This window comes from Urocitellus parryii, chromosome 6 (genome assembly GCF_045843805.1).
Source record: "Urocitellus parryii isolate mUroPar1 chromosome 6, mUroPar1.hap1, whole genome shotgun sequence".
Lineage (NCBI taxonomy): Eukaryota > Metazoa > Chordata > Mammalia > Rodentia > Sciuridae > Urocitellus > Urocitellus parryii.
Genome location: NC_135536.1, coordinates 102,578,719 through 102,603,417, shown reverse-complemented (window position 1 = coordinate 102,603,417; position 24,699 = coordinate 102,578,719). Strand labels below are relative to the sequence as shown.

The 24,699-nt window shown below is 32.9% G+C and overlaps 1 protein-coding gene across 7 annotated transcripts in view; it reads right to left on the bottom strand.

The window, feature by feature from the left end:
* Tcf12 (transcription factor 12) overlaps positions 1 to 24,699 on the bottom strand; it is a 356,155-nt gene that overhangs the window by 59,310 nt on the left and 272,146 nt on the right. For 2 of the 7 annotated variants that reach the window (XM_026384779.2, XM_026384780.2), the window contains exon 1: positions 8,256 to 8,384. The exons of the other annotated variants lie outside the window; for them this stretch is intronic. In XM_026384779.2, coding sequence (XP_026240564.1) covers positions 8,256 to 8,324 — 69 coding nt within the window. In that variant the 5' untranslated portion in view covers positions 8,325 to 8,384. Of the gene's footprint in view, positions 1 to 8,255; positions 8,385 to 24,699 lie in introns of those variants that run through there. 7 annotated transcript variants of the gene reach the window in all.

Genomic DNA, 24,699 nt, shown 5'->3' with positions numbered 1-24,699 from the left:
GTACCACAACAATTTTAGAATTGAGAAAGGAATATGTATGCTGTAAGATGATTGAAAACTACTTTAAATACAAGAGAGAAATGTTCAATTTAGTACCTTAAGATGTTCCATTAAAACATCATAGATAGAAATTTTCTTTAGAATTGTAGTCTCCATTTCAGAAATCTAGGCTCAAGGCAGCTATAATGGGACTGCTTTTCTTAAGCATTTATATTTTCTCCTCAAAGAATGGTGTTAAGAGAAGTTTTGAGTGTCTGGTGAACAGACATTTTTAATTTAAAAGAATATTACTGGGGCTGGGGATGTGGCTCAAGCGGTAGCACGCTCGCCTGGCATGCGTGCGGCCTGGGTTCGATCCTCAGCATCACATACAATACAAACATAGATATTGTGCCTGCGAAAAAAAAAAAAAAAAAAAAAAGAATATAACTGAAGGGACTGAGGTTGTGGCTCAGCAGTAGAACGCTCACCTAGTGAGAGGCCCTGGGTTTGGTCCGAAGTGCCACATAAAAATAAATAAATAAATAAATAAATAAAATAAAGGTATTGTGATTCAATTACAACTAAAAAATAAATATTAAACAAAGAAAATAACTGAAAACCTAGCAGATAGCTCCTTTTCATCACTATTAAGTTTGGTTGAAAAGAACAAACCCATATCAACATCTTGAATGTCCTCATTCTACCCAACCCCAAGTAAACTTTCCAAAAGGAATAGCATACTTTAGGAATGAATATTTACAATTACTCTTTACAATGATTACATAATTATCCTTGGAATGTTTTAGTTCATACAACCAACTGGAGTCAAAGTGGCAAAGGCATTTCTTTTTTTCCTGTTTGGATGATTCACTTATTTTAGATATATGGATGACCTCAAATTTAGGGCAAAGCCATTCTTGATCTAAAGCTGTTGTGCACTGTATTCTTGATTTCAATGCATCCTTTCTGTAATTATATATTGGAAATGTCCCTATGAGGCAGGAAAGAATGACTTTCTGATAATTGTTGAGAGAAGATGCAAACAAACCTTACCTAAAAAAGATAAAGACACATAACCTGTGTGGTCCCTGGTATTTTTAAATGACCCAAATGATGAGGAGATGGTATTTTCCTCAGTATGTGAGGATAACTATATATCCTAATAAAGGGCCCTTCCCAGAACATGAGAGGAATGCTTTCAGATGACACTGCCCAATAAAGGTTTCTGTGATAATGGAAATGTTCCACATTTGCGTTGTACAACAGAGTAACCAATAGTCACATGACTACTGAACAACCTGAAATGTGGATAGTACAACACAGGAACTAAACGTCAATTTTTATTTTATTAAGCAGCATATAATTACTATAATTGTATACTGAATAAGACAGAACACTCTCCCTTACTCAGCTGTTTAAAAAATTATTCTGGAAAAAAAATAAACAAAAAGCAAAAAATGAGACAAGATGCCTCCAGAGGGTGGAAGAGAAAGCCAAGTGTGACCAATCCATCCTGCTCTGGAAATGCAGCTGACAAACCCCATTGAGAAAAAAAGGAGATATGCTCTTCTTATTGAGACTCTTTTTTTTTTCTTCAAAAATATTATTTTTTTTAGATGTTGATGAACCTATATTTTATTCGTTTATTTATGTGTGGTGCTGAGAATCAAACCCAGTGCCTCACACATGCTAGGCAAGCCCTCTATCCCTGAGCCACAACCCCAGGCCCCTTATTGAGACTCTTTTGGGGGATTCTTTTATATCTATTATGATTTACCTATCCACTGCAGAGATGAATCTTAATAAATAGCTACTAATTTCAATTCCTTCCAAAAAAATTATTTTGAAAGAAATATTCAGAAGTCTTGTAAGCTCTTAGGCCTATGAATATTAGCCAAAAATTCACAAACATCTGGGAATACTGTCACCTAATTTGGAGTAAAGAAGGAAGGGCTTGTTCATTTTTTTGGATATGCACCAAAGAACTACTAAGATTTCATTTTGTTTGAACTTTTATTATCTCTTGTCAAGATGGTTTGAATAATAGTTTTAAATTTCAATATGTTCAATATCATTAACATGGACCTAACATGCTAACATAGAGACCTCCAATACATGAAAGGTCTATGCAAATAATAAATTCAGCACAATTCACATCAACTTACCAAAATAAGTATATGTAATAATAAAACAACATAATAAATAAAACAAAATCATTTGGTTAATTCCCCTTTATCATCATAAATTTAAGATGAAAATATGATATTACATTCAGGAATACTGCTTTATGTCATGACACCTTGTTCTGAACAATAAAAAGATTACAAGATCTAGCTGAGTACTTAAAACCGAAAAGAAAAAAAGTTTAGATCAATAAAAAAAAAAAAAGGAAATCTCAACCTCATTCAAAACTTCTATTAAAAAACTGTAATTAAGGGCTGGATCTGTGACTTAGAGGTAGAGCATGCACCTAGCATGTGTAGGGCACTGGGTTTGATCCTTAGCACCACATTACGTAAAATGAAGACGTGGTGTCCATTTATAACTAAAAAATAAATACAAAAAAAACTTTAATTAAGCCTATGGATATATAATTTAAAAAATGTATATATTTCAGTCAGTACAAGAACTAAGAAAAATTAGGTTAATTATTTTAAGCATTTGCTTTTTAGTGTTTAAATTACTGCTGATTAACTTATGAAAGTTCTGCACATAGTAATACACAAAAATAATTTTCCTTCTATGTCTGAATTTTTTAGGATCTGAATTTAGTAAAGATGTTTAGCAAACAGAGAGGGGTGGGCTGCTTAAAACAGTAACTAAAAATTCTGCTTTAGCAACTAATCATTCAGATAACAGTGCTAAAGTCAATATTAGAGGAAATTAAAGACATTTCCTAAAAATAATTTCTTACATATTTTTTGATCACTTTGAATCCACTGTTTTATATGGATAATGATCTTATGTACACCTTCAGATTAAAAAATCTTGACCCTAAATAGTAAAAATTTTAGTTTCTTAAATTTTTGTCTTTCTACTTTCCTTGTTCCTTCCTTAATAGAAATTAAAACACAAAACCAAACAAAGAAAATGACATAAAAGTTTAAATCCATTTGTAAAATGGGAGTCTAATTTAAGAATCCCCTAATATCTAAGACCTTAAGTGATAACATATTAATATCTGATTAAATGTTAACTTAATATATTATCAATAGCATATTAATGCTTTATTTTAATATTATGTAAAAACAGCAAGTATTGCCATAAAGTCAGTTGGCTACTAGAGTTTTTATGGTAATTCCAAGTCTAAGGAGGAAATATTTAGATAGTTCCAATAAAAGTACCCTAAGAACTAAAACCACAAGGCATCATAAAGCAAATGTCTGATGTACAAAGACTGAGTCAGGGACACACAAGCTGTCTCCACACAAGATTCTTTTCACCTAATTAGCCTGGTAAAAGGGATAAATAAATGTTTATATGTTGAACAGTTTCCTAAATAAAAGGTCCAATATTATCTTTTCCTCAAAATTTCCAGATAGGATAAGGGGTAAAAAGAAACTTTCCTCTCTGGTAACAATAAGAAATAAAAATTCCAGTTCTCAGTTCAAAGCATCTTAGATTCAACTACCGTTTTTGCTGTATTAACAAGCACAGTTGACTATTACTGATCTTTAATTGTGAGGAAAATTCCCTCAGGTAAACCAGGCATATTTTTATTAATCTTAAATTAGTGTCATTAAGCAAATTTCACTGTTTTTTTTGACTCTGAATTCTATTATTTCCCTAATAATCACAACTTTGTTTTTTTTTCTTCTCATTGAGAGAGAAACTAGAATTTCTAAGGGATAGCATTTGAAACTAGTTTTCTAAGAATAATCAATGTATGATTAGCTTAGCTACCTTCACTTAAAAAAAATAAAATTAGGGGAACTGGGATATAGCTCTATGGTAGAGTGTGTTTGCCTAGCATATGTGGTGCCCTGGATTCAACCCCTAGCACTGTTAAAAAGAAATAAAATAAAATAACACCTGATTTCCTTTTTTCCCCCCAACAAATTTATGAACAAGAGGAAAGAAACAAGTTTGTCTTCCAAAAACATTAACAAGGGCTGGGATGTAGCTCAGTGGCAGAACACTTATTTGCCTAGCATGCACAAGGCCTTGGGCTGAGTTCCAGCAAAAAGACGATAACAACAAAAACCACTAATAAAGCTAAAGTGAGTGACAACGTATTTCCTGGCAAAAATTATAGATTTAACTCATGGGTATTTGTACCTGCTTGAATCAAGGAAAGAAAACTTTCTTGGGCTCATATATTATAGTCTCAGAAAGTTTTATAAATGAAAACAAAACAAAATAGGTCAATGCAAAAGTCCCTGTCATTTCACGTCTTTAGCATTCCATGTTCAGGAAACTCTACATGACTTTGTGTTTTCTCTATCATAAAAATATTATATTTAACTATACTAGGTGCACAGACAGTCTAGAAATTTGAAATAACTATACTTTCTTCTCTTGTGTTAACTAGCAACGAATTACCCAGCAGAACAAAAATGTAGCTCAATATAGACTCATATTGGCTTCTGTGCTTTTAGTAACTGAAAATGTTTATTTGAAAAATGTCTTAGAGGAATTTGTAATGTAATTTTAGTTACTTCCTTGTTACTCTAATTCTGATGAAAAAACAAATTACATGGGCAGACAGGTGTCAAAACCATGGCTACACCAATTTTCAGTACTGTGAATCCCATTAGAGGAGGAAAACTACTGATTTCCTGAGTTTTTTTTTTAACATACATAGGACAGTTTTAAGTTCTGCATCTTAAGCAAAAACTAATAAAAATTTGCTTGATAAATCCCACCAATTAGCATTTGTAAAATTCATAAATTCATGTTAGTCTGACAATATATGCAAAATATATTCATAAAACTGTCTAGTGTTTTTCCAAGTTACATATTTGTAGAATATTTTAATACAAGTGGTAGTAAGGACACATTTATTTATTTATTTTTTTATCATAGAGACTAATTTACTTGTCCTTGGATGACATAAGAAGAAAACCTGGTCTTGGGAGATGGTCCAGAGTTCAAATTCTGACCTTAGCACTTACTAACTGGGTGGAAGTTAAGCAAATTACTTGACTTCTTTGAACCTCATTTTCCTTATTTATAAACTGAGGATAGTAACATCTTAATGACAGTGGCTGTGACACCAAGTCTTTAGCATAATTCCTGGCTGGAGTAGCCCTTACAGTCTGTTAGTTTCTGTCTCTTATTCTCCAGATTCCATCCAAAGCTCAATATTCAAAATGTGTTTCTTGCTTAAGATTTTATAATTTGGGTTTTTGTCATGGCTCTCATGAGGATTAAAATAATCCTGACACAACTAAAGACCACTGTGCATAAACTTTTTATACCTCGAATGGTCTATAGCCTCTTTAGTTCAAGGCCTAGAAAAATGGAGGCTGCTTAGACCAGAGCCAGACTGAACTCCAGAGTCTTTGAGGAAAAGAAAAGACAAAAGAGTCCTTTCCGTCTGCCAACTTTCCTATCTTTGACCTCTACAACTTTTTACCTTTCTGCATAAAGGACATAATTAATTTATATCAATAAGAGAAATGAATGCAGGCTGTGTTCTTATAACAATAAAAATCCCTCAGAAATCCACTATTTCTTTGGTATTTTTTAAACACTGAAAAAGGTATAATGTCAAAATGGTTTTAATTTCCCTATTTATCACAAACACATTAATACCCTACACAACATGATACATAATATAATCACACAAAGTTTACATGTGACAGAATATAAATTTCTTCAATTAGTGGGAAAAATAGAAGGAACAACTTGGCTTTTCTTTTCTGCATATATAGATTCCAGTCTGTTACACTTCCAACAGTACAATATGAAAAGGCTCTTCTTCCTCTCTGGCCAACATGTCATTTCTGCAAGTCTGTTGGTTTTGTTAAAAGGTCATAAACATTCAAATATATAAAAGAAACTTGAAAACTTAAAAATAAAAACTGGAAAAAGACATTTTGTTTAAGACCAGAACCATTTAGGATTACTCATTTCTCATTCTTTTTGTAACGAGATGTTAAAAATGAAAATCCATGTAAACTTCCAGCTTTTCAAAATATTAATCTGTATTATCATCTCAAATCAATAAAAAGTATTAAAGAGTTTAAATTTAATTACCACGAATATTATAGAAAATTCCTAACACAAGTAAAGAAGAACATTTCACTTAGAAATTATTAATAAAAGTGCTAATTTTTATTATAAAGCAGATAGGCATACATTTCCCAATACATACGAAGATGATGTATTTACAGTCTTTTGAAAATACATATATCACATAATTTTCTTAGTGAAGAAAAATGAAGTAATTAGGGACTAATATTTTTCATAATTCTAATAATTATTTGAGAATAACAATTTTTAAAACAAAAGGTGGGTAAGTGTAAGGTCTTGTGATTCAGAGGACTAAAATAACGTATCATCTCTTTACGAATTTTTCAAGAACATATAAGTCACCTTTGACCTGTATCGGGCATAAGCTATCAATTTTCAAGCCACACTTCTCTACTATACCAGTTATAACATCTACCATAAGCCTGGAAATACTTAATACCATCAAAGCTGTTCTCACCACCCGCCTCTCAGTGTAGAACAAAGAGAAATGTTGTAATAGAGAGATCTGTGCTCTTGAAAGAATAAAATCTAAACACAATTTTGAGTTATAGTCTCTTTGCTTCTGGGGTCCTGCATAATTAACTTTACTAAACTTAAACGTGTGTGCGTGTGTGCGTGCATGCTTGCATGTGAGCATGCTCTCTTTCACACACACATTCACATACTACTTTCAAACAGACTGTTTTATTTAGACTCCGACACAAGAGAAAAATATTTTCACATCTGAAAGGCAGGTGGCAAGGAAATTATTATAGATCAAGTAATTTCACTTAAATTACCCATCTAAATCTATCCCTCACATTCTCTAAAGCTGTGCTTTATATGGCAACCTGAACACATATTTTGAATAAACTTGAAGATATTTTGGCTAACTATCCTCTATTAAGAAAGCTTACCCAAAAGTTCATAAACCAAACACTGGCTGAATCCAAAGGGACATTACACCAAAGCAGTTGGCAAATGAAAAGTGCTTTTATTAATAGTTCTCAGAGGTAAAAAGGAAAAGGACGATTATATATGATTTTATTCTTATTTTAGGCAAATGTAATCACAATTTTTTCAAACTTCAAACATTAATATCAAAATGCCTCCCCCCAAATCACTAAAACAACGTTACGAATTTTTCTTAAGATGTCTATGGAGAAAATTTGTTTTTTTGGGGGGAAAGACTGAAAAGAAAAATATGAATTTCTGACACAAATCAAGATTGATATTCATTAATACAATATCTTTATAATGTTTATTAAGCACTTAACAAAGATTAACTCCTATTAAGTCTCTCAGAAAAGTTGTTTCTTTTTAGAATATACAAAATACTTTGGCTTTAAAGATATTTTTTTGCAGAAACATTCTAGTTAATATTAATTAACTAATTTAAAGACCAGAAAAATCTTGTTTAGCAATACAGAATAGTATTATTTAAAAACACCCAACCATGTGGTATGAATCGACCAGGAATATATTTTTTCAGAAAATGTTAAAATGCATTCTTTTAAAGATAGTGATTTATTTTATGAATCTGCACAGGGTCAAAATTTGAGTATGATTAGAAACAGATGGTCTCCCAGAAAAGTCAGGCTCTGGACCTGAAACTCCAAACAGGAAATACGGCCCTCACTAGCTGACTGCTTCCCTAATCATTCCCAGAGCTTCATACTTGTTATTTTTATGAATATCCATGATGACTTTCATCTTTTCCTTCTATCTATAAAGCATCAAATAATACTCAATAAATATTTGTGTGTATATATATATATATATATCATATAGTGATTTCATGTTTACAATATATCAAAAAAAAATCAAAACAAATGTACTTTCAAGCTCATTTCTAGTAAAGACATTAGGCTAAAAATAACGAACAAATTCAAGTTTATTTTCTGCACTATTTTAAAAATAAAAGTCAAAAACTTTGAGTTAACTGTAGAAGATATATGACTTTACAAATAAATACATAATCTAATTTACTACAGAAAAGAATAAAACATAATCTCACAGGTTTTACTTAAAAGCAATTAAACTACACTGCTTTCCATTAAACAAGTCAGAAGCTATGAACAAAGAAAAAGGCTTACCGTTTTCCCATTATAGTAATACATCAAAGAATTGCTGCCCATTCCAGGGACAGGATAAGCACAATACATGTTGATTTTGAAAATGTTACTGTTTGCAGCTAAAGCACACAGCTTCTCTCCAAGACATTCATCCACTCAGGCAAACAGAGTAAGTCTTCAGTAGTATGCATCCACACATGGATCTACTCAAAAGGAACTTATGCAAAATAGGGCTGAACCAACTCAGAGTACACAGAGGGAGGGCTTATGCTGTAAGTAACCTCTTTCAATTTCCATCAAGTCCCTGCACTGGTGGAGGATACCAATAAGACAAACTTTGGGGTATTAAAAACATCCCAAATTTCCCTTATAAATTCTAAATAAAAAAAGAGATATTGTGCCCTAAAGATAAATATCCCAAGGAATTACTAATTCTATCACATAAGTATATATCTACACACACACACACACACACACACACACACACACACACACACAGAGGCATACACAAAGGAAGGCAACGGGACAGATCTTTTGCTAATCTGTTTTTAGTTTAATTAAATTAGAGCACTTGTGGCAGGGAAACCTTGCTTGCTACACCTCCAGCAACATTACCATCTGGCATGGTCTAAAGTTGCTTCCAACTTTTGATAAACACATGATCAAGTAATCAGGAATTGGAAACACTGAATCATATGTAACAAGAAGGATCCAGGCAGTTAAGCCTGTACAAAATCACTTCCTGGAGAAAGCAAACTGTCCAGTACCTATTAACTAGCTAGAATAAGCCATGTTGTTTTTTTTCTAAGTTATAAACATTATATTGAAAATTTTTCAGAGGAACATATTTCATTAAAAAGTTTATTCTAAAAATTAGAAAAATTATTATAAATTACCTGTCTTTAAAATGGAAACATTTAATAATATAGATTTTTCAGTTATAAAGCTCCTTGAATTTCTCATAAACACTACCAATGGAAAATTTATAAAGGAATGCAGTCTTCTAGAACATCTAATATGTATTATAAAATTCATAATTAAATAGGAAAAAGAAAGTTTTGTTTCCCCTTATATAAGAATATAAAAAGCTGGTGTGTGCACAGACAAAATGTGCACTCCACCTAATAAACTAAATGAGGTTTCCTAGAAGTCTTTCCCCTCTCTAGGCTTATTACTGTTCTAAAGGAACACATTATATTCATATTTTATGGTGATGTCCAAATTTCTCAGAAACAAAAAATAATTAGTGTGGGAAGAAATGTCTCATAGATTTTTCTAACTCATTATGATACTTCAAAGTCAAAAGGTTTTAAACACTGTCTTCAAATATATATTCTCTCATATAAACACATTTTGCTATTTAAAATTTTTCCAATTTATCTTTTGGTGTGGATTCTAACCCAGAAAACAGAATAGCAACTTTTCTTTGATCTTACTTCCTGTCAAAACCTCTGTACTATCTCTTCTCCCTGTGCCTCATAGATTCTAACAGAACTGTGTTAATCAAAGGAGAGCTCACAAGCTGCAAAAAGGGGCACATCACTTTTTTAAAAGGCAACTTTCACATAAGAGAAATCTATGAAATATTCTATGAATATTATATAAAGAAGCACCTATCCTTATGAAACATATTGATCAAATCATAGTAATAAAACTGAATCAGACAATAAGGCCAGCTAACTTCACAATGTTTTAAAAGCTGATGGTATTGAAACAACAATAAAACCTCCCTACACTCTCCAGATATAGAAAAGGCTAAGCAGCAGCTGCAAAAGAACATCACTGTACAGCAGACTATTAAAATGCCAGTCTGCAGAGTGGTGTGTAACTTCCTCCCTCCTGAGAGATCACAAAGACCCATTTCAATCCTTGGAGAACTGTGTAAAAAGCGTTGATTTACAATTAACAATACCATGTCTTAAAACCATTCAAGTAAATTTTAGTCTTTCATAGACAGTCTTTCTCTATTGACAAAATGGCTACTTTTTAACAGGAAAAAAAAAAAGAAGGAAAATTAACCATTTAAAATAAAAATTCCTCTTCTATTAATTATTAAAAATAATTTACTTTTCAATAGAGATTGAAAAGGAAGAAAGAGGGAGCCACAATGTACTAACAATAGTTCAACATTTTCTTTGTATAATTATTGCTCTTACAAGAGAAAACTTTTTCATACTGGTTAAAAAATTCACCTATAACAGTTACTCTTTTTTCTCTGGTGCTTCACAAAAACAGAGACTACTACGTTGTTTTTTAAAAAAAGCATAATGTAAATTCAATTATGCAATAGTGGCTATTAAGGCATAATGAAAAATTTAACATTTCCTCATCAGTACTTTATTTTGGAGGCAAATTCCATTATAATCTGAAGGGAATAAACAAACATTCAGGTAAAAGATAATTCAGATTAGAGTAAAGACAAACACAACTGGGTAAGATTCACTGTTAAACCTGAAACTGAAGGGGAAACAACTGTTTCTAAACAATTGAGTAACTAACTAGAAACTTTTGCTTTTACCTTCCATTCCTTCTCTCAAAAGCAAGTATAAACTCTATACATGTGTAGGTAAGACCTTCCTTCCAATCCACCCCATGGTCATTTGGTATACATAAATGCCTAAATTAACAGTAGATGCAGGTATTCAAAAAATGCTTTATCTATATTTGTGTCTATATTATATTCATTTCTCAAAAACAGTAAATCATCAAGAAGACTGATGATAATTTAAGTAAAATATTCCTAGATTCTATGCATACGCTATGGCAATGTGTTTTAAGTTGGTCATTCCAAATTCTACCTCTTTGAAGTAGGCTCTTACCCACAGGAAACTAAAACTGGCTGATGTGCAGTCATTTGCTTTATCACAATTATAAAATTTATCTTCTATGACAAAGTCTTTTTTCTTTTTCTCAAAAATATTTTTTAAAAAACTCATCTATGCAACAGCTGCAGAACAATTTTCCCCCTAAAGAGAATCATATTACAGAAAAAAATGCATATAGATGTATCAAGTGCTGCTCTAGTCAATGCAGTTGTTTAATCTTGCTTTTTTTTCCTTTCTTTTCTTTTTTTTTTTTTTTTAGAGGAACATGTCAAGGGTTAATCCTGTGACTCAGTCTGACAAAACGAGTCAGCTGGAGACAGGGCCAATTTTTAAACCTGATTTCAGACAGGCGTGCAGTCTGCACAGAGGCTCTGTACTGTCATGCACTTCTTTTTTTTTTTTTTAAGTGATTCCTTTATTTTTTTAAATGGGCCTTTATTTTGATCATTTGTTTATATGTGGTGCTGAGAATCGAACCCAGTGCCTCACACATGCCAGGCAAGCACTCTACCACTGAGCCACAACCCCAGCTCCCTGTCATGCACTTTTTATTCTGAATTGTTTCCATCCACAATTCTACATAATCACTTATGCGTTACTCTGAGATTATGTGATGGGACTCAACATTCACATCATCTAGTCCAATAACCTAAGTTTTATAGCAAGACTAGCATTGTTATATACAGAGGCAACATGATTAATGAACATGTCAGAGAATCTTGAAAAAATGAGACTTGGAGTCTTACATCTTCTATTAACAAACTGATGATTCCTGGTTTAAGGATTAGTACATTTTACCAATTTAAAAAAAATTTTTTTAAGTTGTCAATGGACCTTTATTTTTTTAATTTGTTTTTATGTGTTGCTGAGAATTGAACCCAGTGCCTTACACATGCTACCAGTGAGCCACAACCCCAGCCCACCAATTTTTAAAATATGCTTTCTCCTAAAATGTTTTCTGAGTTGATGGTTCTTGCTCTAATAATCATCAATCACAGACCTAAACTGGTTAAGAAAATGGTATATTGTACAATGGACTTTGTTTTCAAAAAGTATACTATGGTATGGACTTTCTGGAAACTTCTATTTATATTTTAGGCTTCTCTGAAAAAACTCCCTTCTTATTTTTCAGATTTTCTTTGGAGAGTCAAGCAAAATTTCTTGGAATTACCTATGTTGTATTTTAATCTATTTAATTTAGCTCATCTTTATCCCTGATGATTTGATCACTATAATAATTATAAACTTTTAAAACTATCCTTAAAGCAAGAATTTTTCAAGTGACATAAAATTCTAAACAGTTTTCCAAAGAAAAATTTAATTGAGTCAGGAATGTTGTTGGCACATGCCTGTAATCTCAGCTACTCAGAAGGCTGAGGCAGAGGATGGCAAGTTTTGAGGCCACTTTGGGTGACTTAGGCATGGAGTGCTTGTCTAGCTTACGTGAGGTCCTGGGTTCAATTCCCAGCATCAATCAATCAATCAATCAATCAAATAAAAAATATAAAAAATAAAATAAAAAAGTTAATTGAACTGAATTATATACACTGAATTAATTAACTAAGTCCTATTAATAGTTTAATATTATTGTACATTCTTCTAAAGCAAGCAACATTCCACACTGTCCCCAAAAGCCAGATAATATGGCTGAGAAAAGTAAATATAAGATCTACTCAGAAGTCCTCATGAAAGTTAACATTATTTCTAAGTGAATCAATTCTTAGAAAACATAATGTCAGAGTGATACGTGAAGCCAAAGTTCAAGTATGATTAATTCTACAAATGAACTCTATATTTCATCCCTAAAGGATGAAGCTCAGTTAATAATAAATTATTGGTGGCAAGGGAGGTAGGGGTGAGGACAAATGAAAGACGATAGTAAGTGGTAGGATCTATATGCAAAGCAAAAGACTGTTCTTCCCCAATGCCTCCTCCTCTTAGCTCCTAATTGGGCAGATTTTTAGTTAGCACTGCCAACTAAATCAAACACCCAGTCAGATATCAAACTTCCAGGCTTTATATCTGAACATTATAGTATGGAATTTTCTAGTATATGCTACTTTGTAAATAAGATCATTCCTAAGTGTTGAAGAAGTTGGTTTGATATTTTCATATTTTAGAAATTTAACTTTATAACAAAGAAAATAAGAATATAAAATTCAAGAGAAATAACATATCCCTCTCAATGAATGAGGAATATTAACACACACACATAAAAATATATTTCCCATGGCTGCGGGGTATAGCTCAGTGGTAAAATTCCCAAGGCCTTCTGTTCCATCCCCAATACCACCACCAAAACAAAAATGATTCCAAGACCATTTCTTAAAGCAGAACAAAGACACATGATAAAATTCACATATCAGCATCTGTCTTAGACACAGGACATCCGATTGTGTATCATTTCTTTACAAATATCTCAAGTCTAACTTGAGTTTTACAAATGTTTAATAATGATTAACAAAACATAAAACACCCATCTGTATAAGTTGATTGATGGAAACAATCAACTATATAACCTGCATTTTTAGGGCAAAAGAACACTTGATTAATTCTTCCTTTGCCAACCATATTACTATAATGAAGATGTTTAAAAACAACTAAATCTCCTGGAAAAGAAAGCAAATAACTCTCTTTCTAAGGTAAATAAATACACTGACATTAACACTACAACTGACAAATCATGCAAAGGTCTTAAAAAGCACTACAATGAGATTGAATTACCATTACTAAGAATATGTAAAATCTAAAGCAAATCACGTTTCTTCTGATCACAAACCCTTATGACAAAGCAATTTTTTAAAACATTTATTTTTAGTAAAGAGCAGGTCCCTCTGCCCTAGTAAATCCTATATTTCTTGGTTGGCCATTTCTTTCCCCACATGAATTGCAGTTTGTCACTTCTCATTTACCTCTTGAAATAACACTGTAAAAGAATCATTAACTATGTTGCAACTTGATAATTTTCCTGCAGATGGCTCTATAATCACAGGACTCCTACTGGGTGTGTGTGTGTGTGTGTGTGTGTGTGTGTGTTTATATATGTAAACACATACACACACACTCAAGAGGGCTTGCAGTTTTCTAAACTCAATAAACCAGCACTTCTGAATCTAACAACAGCAACAAAAACTGTAAGCAAACAAAGCTATTTTAAATCATCTATAAAGGTAAGTGATTTCTGTGAAAACAGTTTTGGATTGAGATAGCTCTCTTAAAAAAAGTGTTATCCTTTTTTCTGCTATTGTTGTATACTATTTTGGTCAGCTCAATTCCTTTCCTTCTGAGCTGGAAAATGCCAGATTCTTCCAAATTATGAGAAATGAAATAGCACCAAGATATTCTATTTCATTTTAAACTTAATTTTAGAGTCCAGAAGTAACATTTGCATCCTAGCCCAGTATCATTTCAAGAATCTGCAATCCAAAGCAATAAATAACTTACATATTAAGTTATTTCTGGTCCACTATCTATATTTTTGTTTCAGTAAAAAATTCTTGCTAGTGGTGGTAATTTTTAATACTTTTCCCCACTGAATAATATTGAAAATCTTCCAAAATTTCCTGCCTCACTTATGTAATGATCTAGTAACAAAGCAAACCTAAATTTGCCATATTTACTAAAAGAAATCATGTACAGGCTAAAATTATGAAAGGACCAACTTAAAAGAATAATTTCTTAGTTCTGGTGACTACTCTCAACAAAACCCACAGAATACTTCATTTTGAAAATGCATCTGAGAAGAGTATGATAAATAGGGGAGGAGATAAAAATGGTGAAAATGCCTTTTTAACATGTAAAAAGCAAAACAAATACTATTTGACTAATATTAAATATGCATCACCAGTAAAAGCAAAATGCTAACCATGACAATGGTCTCTTACAAGACAGACTTGGAAACAGACATAAAATTTGGATGAAGCCAGGCATGGGGCCACAGGTCTGAATCCCAGATACTCAGGAAGCTGAGGCAGGATGATTGAAAAGTTAAGAAGGCAGCCTCATCAACTTAGTGAGATCTTGTCTCAAAAACAAAAACAAATCCAAATTAAACTAAATAGCTTGGGGGTATGGCTCAATGGTAAAACTTGTGTAGGGTCCTGCATTCAATTCTCAGTCCTGAGGGGGAAATAAAAACCTTGGAAGAAATCTGTTAAACTACTTGTTCTGTGTATCTATATCACATGTAGATTCAGTAGAGAAGATAAGATAGGTTGCTTAGGTTCCAGAAAATTATGGAATTATATGGTGCAATGCAAAAAGAACACTGGACTAGGAGTCAGTTGACAGGGATTCAGGTTTCAGTGTTGACTCTTAGGAGTTCTCATGAGAACTCAGGTTAGGCTACTGAATCATTTTTGCAAAATGCAGATATTAAACTATACTGAAGATTTTCTACCCATTTTATCACGAAACCTTTTACTATCTACTGACTCCCAAACTCTGAATTTCAAATTTGTAAGATTTTTGTTTTTAAAACTCTTTTATATTGAGTTATAGTAAAAAATTGTCCCTGTTATAAAAATAAAAAAACTTAAAAGTGATGGATGTCTTTCAGAATTTTGATTAAAAATGGAAATGAAGTATTACTACGTGGACATAAAATAATTCCAGTGAAAGAAATAGGATTTTATAGTTACCATGTGTAATTTTTAAAAAAATTTTTTATACCTTTATTTCATTTATTTATTTTATGTGGTGCTGAGGATCGAACCCAGCACCTTGCATGTGCTAGGTAAACACTCTACCACTGAGCCATAACCCCAGCCCACGTGGGTAGAATTTTTATTTTAGTAAACTACACAATTCATTAGGTTTTCTGAAATATTTTAAATCTAGTTATATACTATTTTTAAGATTAAGAGCTGTGACCTACTGACATAGATGATACTCAGTATCTATATCCACCTTAAATTATATTTTTATAATGACATCTATTTAATGTAAAATTTGATGTGAGGGTCAGACATTTTTATATTTAAAATGGCATCATCTGGAAGATCAAATATTTGTGGCCAAGTCTTTCAAAAAGAGAAGTAAGTCCCTACAGAGAGATGGCTGTATTATAATTTTTAACAGGCAATATAAAGTTATGAAGTGAACATAAATAAGGGAGCCCAACTAAATAAGGAAGTTAGGGCTCTTGTACTATCATTTAATAAAGATGCTGAGCCTATGACTTACTTCTTTGTACCTTTTGGCTGGAGAATATGGTAGAGCATAAAAGAGACTGATATGGATTATAAACAAAAGTGTCTGCAATGAACAGGTAGCCTGGAAAGTATACAGGGTGCAAGAATAAAGGGGAGAAAGAGTCACATAAAAATGACTAGGCGAGTAAAAGGAATAAAACTGTTACTATTGTTAAAATTGGAATAAAGATCATATGACTATAAGAACACAATTTTCTAATGCTAAGATCTCATATTAGAAATCAAATGCATACCCTCCTAGTTCTAATATACCTGAAGGACAGTCTACCTTTGTGTAAATAGGAATAACTTCAGTGATCTTTGTCACTGAACAGTTTTTACAAGGTTTAACATGTTTTATAATACAAGGGTTAAAACACTAACCTATAGTTCTTGTTCTCTTGAAAATAATTCAGATTATTTAGTATACACCTTAAACCTTCTCAGAGTCAACTGAGCATGCCAGGAATAAAGAAGAGCCATGACTCCAGTACTAATTATTTGAATTTGTTCACTTATTCAATAGTTATTGAACATCTATTATGTATCTTGGTGCTGTAGATTATATCAATAAACAACAAAGATAAACAAATTAGGACACATCAGATGGTATTAAGTACCACAGAGAAAAATACAGAAGGCAAGGTAGGGGGCGCTAGTGGGCATATTACTATTTTACAAAGATCCCCACTGATAAAGTCATATATGAGCAAAGAGAAAACTAGAGATGTAGATACTAAGGGAAGTGCATTCCAACAGATACAACAGCAAATAAATGCAAAGGCCCTGAGGCTGGTCTGTGTGCTTGCTATCTTTGAGGAGCAGTAAGAGCTCAGTGGGGCTGAAGTGGAGTGAGGGAGGGGTAGACTGGTAGAAGATGAGGTCTGAGAGGTACCATGGGGACAGATCTGTAAGCCACTTCAAGGATTTTGGTTTTACAATGATAAGGAAAGCTACTGGAAGATTTTAAGCAGAGGAAGATATGAATTGACAGATTTTAAAAGGATCTTACTATAGTTAAAAAGTAACTGAAAGAAAACTGGGAGATCAGTTGGGAAGCTGTTGACAATGCAAGAAAGATATAAAGGTGGCTGGGAAAAAGATGATGGTAACATAGTGAAAAATAGTTGTAATTCTTGAAGATCACTTTAGTATGAAAAATTTATAATGGGAACATTATCACTATTACATGTTATAATTTGGGGTGAGTACCAGGGATTGAACTCAGGGGTGCTCAATCACTGAAGCACACTCCCAACTCCCCCTCTCCCCTTCAAAAAAGTTTTAAATTTGAGATAGAGTCTCAGTAAATTGCTTAGGGCCTTCCTAAGTTGCTGAGGGTGGCTTTGAACTTGCAATCCTCCTGACTTAGCCTCCCAAGCCACTGGGATTACAGGTGTGTGGCACTCTACCCAGCACTGTTAAACACTTTAATATCAACGAAACTGTAACTTTTTCCTCTATATTTTTGCTTTCCATACTTTTGTCACATAAGGACCATGGCTGTGTGTTTTTAATTAGGCCATCCTAGGATAATGTAGAGTTAGTGCTGATGGATGAATTTCCTCTCTATCCCTACCTTCTTTTCTTTCTCTTTTCTTCTCCTCTTCCTTTTCCTCTCTCTGCTTTTTTTTTAAAAAAAATATACATTTTTTAGTTGTAGTTGGACACAATACCTTTATTTTACTTATTTTTATGTGGTGCTGAGTATCAAAGCCAGCACCTCACACTTGCTAAGCAAGCTATCTTCTGCTGAGCCACAACCCCAGCCCTCTGCCTCTTTCTCTTCCTTTCTTTCTTCCCTTCCTTCCTTTTCTTCTTTTAAAATAAAAAAATATATATGTAAGTATTTTTATAAAGTAAAAATACTCATTTGTGTTTAACTAGGAATTATCTGTATAACTGAGGGGGAAAATGGGACAAATAAATCAGTTCTTACACAAAGGAAGCAAGTTAACATATATTTTGATGGTTTGAACAACCAGAGAAAATGGAAAAGTTCAGTTTAGAAGAGGAAGTCATTAGCGATATGTTCCCTATTTTAGATACATAAAATTGCATTAGAGTAGTTATTTTTATACCCTTAATTTAAAAAGCATTCCCTGCGTATTATATTATGTGCCTAGAGGAGAACATTTACTCATCACAAAAAATTAAGAATTCCAAAGGTAAAATTTGATCTTTTGATCACAAGCATCTTAAAGACAAGGGCCATGTTTTATTTATTTTTAAATAATTAATGCCTAAAAAGAGTTTTTCATTCACAATATATACTTAGTATATATTCATTTTTAGCAGAAAAATTTTCATTGGAAATCTACAAAATGGAGCCAACTTGGAAATTTTTCCTTTTCCATTTTGTTTCCCTTTCCTTCTCTTCCTTTTCCCTTTCTCTCCCCCAACCCTCTTTTAGTGCTGGGAATCAAACCCACTGATTGGTCTACCACTGAGGGATTACCACCCCAACCGCCCCCCAAAAACCGTTTTTTTTTTTTTTTTTTGAGATTTTTAAATATCTTTGGTGAAGGTGGAAGACACTGATAGCTTTTTATTTCAAATAATGTTAAGTAGAAAATTATCAAGCACAAGTCATAAAACTTGATTTTGCTTATTTATTATTAACACTAGCTATCATAAAACCAAAAAGGGGAACTATATAGGAACCACATAAAATTCACTTAAAACATGATACATTACTCAAATGAATCTGTTTCACGCACCATGCTTGGGTTGCAAAAGACTGTCAAGCTGCTAGCATCTACCTTCAGCTTTAAGTTTTATTTATGAGAAAGTCAGACTGGGACAAAGATGATGATTGGGCATAAATATACCTTGAGTGTAAGTGAAAAAATTACAGAAGGGCAGATTATACCAAAGTCAGGTTATTTAAATATATTATACTCAATTGTTTCAAATGAATAATTTATTAATGTAACTATTCCTGCATCTACTTTTAATGTCCTGCATATTATTTATTACCTAATGCAACGCTTAAATCCTAGATAAATTATCACATTACAGCACCCACATTATACACTGAGAATCTATCATTATCCTAATCAGGAACATTTCAGAAGGTGGCAAGTAAAGATCTTGGAAGGCATCTGTCAGACCAATAGACACTGTCCAGTGCCCAGGGCCTTAACATGAAGGGACTACATTTCTAATTTTTGAGTCTAGTACAGATTAGAAAATTATGGTTCGGGGACACAAATCTGACCAAATATCTATTTTTAAAAATAAAGTTTTGGTTAGGTACAATAGTGCATGCCTATAATCCCAGCAGCTTGTGAGGCTGAGGTAGGAGGATCATAAGTTTGAGTCCAGCCTCAGCAACTTAGTGAGACCCTGACTCAAAATAAAAATGAATGAATGAATGAATGAATAAATAAATAAATGAAAAGGCTGGGGATGTAGCTCAGTGGCAAAATGTCCCTGGGTTCAATTCCCAGTACCTATCAATCAATCAATCAATCAATCATTCAATAACTATTGGAACACAGCCATGCTCATTCATTAATGTATAAATTATGTTGTAATAGCAAAATTTAGTAGTCTTGATAGAGACCACCTGGCCCACAAAACTGAGTGAATTTACTACATAAGCCTTTTAGTTTGCTGACCCCTGGTGTAGGACATTAAGGAAGAGTTAATAATACAGGTTATCACAAAGAGATAAGGAAATTCTAGCAAATTGAACAGGAAACAATTTACAGAACCGAATTATTCATGAAAAATAATAAAATGTCAGCACACTAGAAATATACTGGGTTGTGTATTAAAACATCTGTAGCTAATAAAAAGACTAAAACTTTGGTCAATACCTTAAATTTTGTTTGAAATTAATTCAACGAATATAAACACAGGGCAAAAATTAGAAATCATCCTGTAACTAGCAGTGTTTTTAAAATGTGTAAAAGTTTAACTATGAGCCAAGTGCAGTAGTGCATGCTTGTAATCCCACTGGCTTGGGGGGCTGAGGCAGGAGGATTACAAATCCAAAGCCAGCCCCAGCAACTAAGCAAGAATGTATTAAAATAAAAATACAGAAAATGGCCTGGGCACGTAGCTCAGTGGTTAAGTAGCCCTGGGTTCAAATCCTGGTTACCCCCCAAAGTTTAACTATGAATCTATCTATAGGGCATATATTATAGTCCTTGAAATAAAATATATAAGTACCACTAGTTAAATTAAGGAAATATCAGTGATGGTGAGTACCATGTCAATTACTTAGAATGTAACCACCTCCCCGCCTAACTTAAAATGAAATCCAGAACACCAAACATCCCCAGTAATACAATTTTGAATTGATTAATATATTCTTTCTCTTCTATACTCAAAAAAAATCACCAATTATACTAGGTAGAAATTAAAACAAACAAAAACCCTCATGATTCTGTCAATGCTGAACACCCTAACAGTGGCCTTAAGTTTAAATGTATTTATAGAATTCAACTATACATCCTTAAAAACCAGACAACTTGTGTATATACACCCTACCTATGATACTTTTTCTACATTTAACTTATATCTCAATCTGAAATACAAGCAGCTTAAGAAGTTCAATGAATCTTAAAGCCACCTCTGAATGAAACTGAGGCACATTCTTCTTTCAGAAAGTATAGAGAAGTCAGAAAATAACAAATATACAGTTGTACAACTATATCAGTACAAACAAGTGAATTCACAGGGTTTATTTCTCAATTACTTTTCCTTTTACTTTTTTATTTAAAATTAGATCAAAGACATTACTGGCTTTCCACAAAAATGAACATGGATTAAAAGCCTATCATTTACACTGTTACAATTCTGACACTGTTCTCAACAGTGGTTACTATCGGCATAAACAGTGATTATTTCTTCTTATTGATATATGAAGAAAATCTTTCATTCAATGACCAAACTGTATATAATTTGGAATTATTACAGAACTTTCCCCTTTATATATTAAGATTTTCCTGCTACTCTAACCTGTAAAATCAGAGAATGAACTGACCACTGTGGAAATTTTTTTTCCACAGTAGCCTTCAAACTCTTATCTAAGAGTGAGAAATAACAAACTCTATAGGGTAGTGGCACACACCCATAATCCTAGCAGCTTGGGAGGCTGAGGTAGGAGAATTTTGAGTTCAAAGCCAGCCTCAGGGGCTAGAGTTGTGGCTCAGTGGTAGAGTGCTTGCCTAGCACACTTGTTGTACTGGGTTCGATCCTCAGCACCACATAAGAATAAATAAATAATATAAAGGTATTGTGTTCATCTACAACTTAAAAAAAAAAAAAGCCAGCTTCAGCAACTTAGTGAAGCCCTTAGCAACTTAACCTGTCTCTAAAAAGAAAATATTTTAAAAAGCTGGTGGGTGCTGGGATTGTGGCTCAGAGGTAGAGCACTCGCCTAGCATGCATGAGGCACCGGGTTTGTTCCCCAGCACCACATAAAAATAAAATAAAGATATGTGTTCACCTATAACTAAAAAATAAATATTAAAAAAAAAAGAGCTGGGGATGTGCTCTGTGGTTAAGTGTCCCTGGATTCAATTTCCAGTGCCATAAAAAAAGAAACAGCAAACTTTCCAAGATGTACAGTTGTTCTGTACCCTCTATGCTTGTTTGCCCAAGAAACTAATCAGCAAATGCCTATTTCAACTCATGTCCCAGAACTGGAGGGTTCACTTGTGAGGTTCAGCTAAAGCTGATACTACATGTAGATATGATTTATTCCAGAATTGCTGGAATTCTTGCTGGTCTTAAAGACCTTGGATAACTTTAAAAGCTTTGTTAACTAGGCTTCCTAGTAATTTCCATGTGACACTATTCACTTTGAAGAGTATTATATGTATTACCCACCTTGTTATTTTTATGGATAAATTAGAGGTAACTATCTGTACTGTTCTAACCCATGTTTTCCTTACTGAGTCAGAAAACTAGCAGTTTTTGAAATAAGAGTTTCCCATATTGCCTCAGAAAGTTCTACTTGTCATCTCTTTCCTAGTTAAACACAACAACAACAAAACACTGTAGTTTAGACATCCTCAGGATTTAGTATTCTGACTTTTTCTATTTAATATCTTACTTATTCTATCTGGTATATACATGAAAATGCTAGATTATTAGACATGGTGTAATGGTCTTTGTGGTTCAGGAACACCTCACAATCTCTCCAATTATCAAGAGGTGTCCCTAAATTTTCAATTTTAATGCTGACTCAAAATTCATATTAATTTTTAAAAAGCAGGCTCTGTGATAGAGGGCTTGCCTAGAGAGCTCAAAAGCAAGGCTCTGAGTTCAACTCTGAGTACTACAAAAGAAAAAGAAAAGAAAAAAATTATTACTAAATAAATAAAATCTCATGAAATATTTGGGAGACTAACACATTAAATTCTCACTAGAATCACCAATTATAAGGCTACAGAACTCTGTACCTGTTTTTTGCTCAAAGAAAGAAACAGTGGAGTTGAATCTGTTCCGATTCATCTCAGAAATAATGAAATTCCTTGGGGAGAGGGAATAAAAGCTTTTCTTGATGGGATGGAATGGTAAATACATCTTGCAAGTTTAACCTACAAATAACAAACAGTATTTTTTTGTGGGAAGATATGTGTATACAATTTAAAACATGGGCAAAGGATGGCATGACATTTGATTAAGAAACAAATAATTTTGTCATCAGCCTTGCATGGGACTGCAACCAAGTAGTATTCAAAACTAGTAACATACTGTTTTGATGAAGTTAAGATTGCATGTTGAAAAGATACTTTCAAATGCTATGGAACAAGAACACAACTTTAGGTATTTGGAACTAGGAAGGCATTCTGGAATTTATCTCAGTGTTTACTCTCTGGAAAAGATATCTTGTGATAAAATCTTGCTTCTTTCTTACTTGGGAGTTCTGTATCTTCTGCAGCATATAAAAGAAAATTATCTATGTTTGGAAATACAAACATCAAGTTAAGAAATAAGGAATAAAGAACAGAGAAAGTTCTCTCCTTCTGAAATGCCTCAGAGGGCCATAAAGATGTTTAATCAATGATAAAAATAAAAATAAAGCGGGGTGGGGAGAAAACACTCTCAAGAGTCCAGAAAACAAAGGTAGGACAAATTCTAGGAAGCAAATATGCTCTTTTTGTAGGTTCCTTTCCTGTAAATGAATGCTTTAAAAAAAAATCAGCTATAATTTATTATATACTCACTGTGTGCCAGACATGTATATTATATTACATAGACAAGTATAGGTAACATCACTTTTTCTTCCACTATATTTATCCATTCTTTTGTTTTCAAATATTCTTTGCTTTTCAACAAAGTATGTTGAAAATGAAATATGAAGTCTTTTTTAAATATTTCAGGTTATAGTGGTAGGAACTAGATAAAATAAGGAAGGAACATTTACTGGATATATATGACACACTAGGCAAATGTTAGGCACATGATACTTTTATAACAACATCTGAGATACCCATTTTTCCTCTCCTTTGACATATAGAAACATTGAGATTCAGGGCAGGGAATCAAGCTCAGTGCTAAAGTGCTAGTTTCTAGCATATATGAGGCCCTGGACTGTATTCCTAGCACCAGAAAAACAAACAACCCCACCCCCACCAGGTTCACAGAATCAAAAGCAACTCCCTCCAAAGTTATAAAATAAAAAAAGCTAATTAAAAACAATTTGATCAGTAAAAGCATAATTGACAGAATAAACAATATTTTAAATTTAACATACTAAACAAGATATTTTATGAGTAAACCAAGATAGGTAATATATTTTAACACTCAAAAAGAAAATGGTCTTTAATCTTAAATTAATTACAATCTTTGCCCTCTGTGTGATTTTGTTATTTATGTCTTTTGAGTTTTAAGTTCCTCATTTGTACAGTAAATTACAGAACTGTGTGACAAAGATTAGGTGATACAAATAATGGTTAACACAATTCCTCACAATTGGAAGTCCTGCACCACTAGCAGTGAAATAGGTCTATAAAGGATGCTAACAAATATGCTGCAAATACTTCTTTTTTTTTAATTTACAAATTACTAGGGGGGATAAAACTGTCCCCAACCTCTGCCCATTCTCTTCCCCTGCTGGGCATGGTGGCACATGCTTGCGGTTCCAGCAATTTGAGATACTGAGGCAGGATGATTACAAGTTTGAGGTCAGCATGAGCAACTAAGACCATGTCAAAATAAAAAAGTAAAAGGACTGAGGATGTACTTCAGTGGTAGAGCTCCCCTGGTTTCAATCACTAGGTGGGCAGGGAGGACAATTCTCTTAAACCTTGTATCTTAGCAATAATCTGATACAGATTTAAAAAACAGGAACAGCTGGTGTAGACATAAAGAACAAAAACTAGACTTGGGGTTAAAAAGATGAGAGGTGAGGTTTGAGAACCCTAAAAAGGAAGAAAAACCATCTGCAAAGTCAAGGTATCATCCATGCTTTTTAGAAACTTCCAG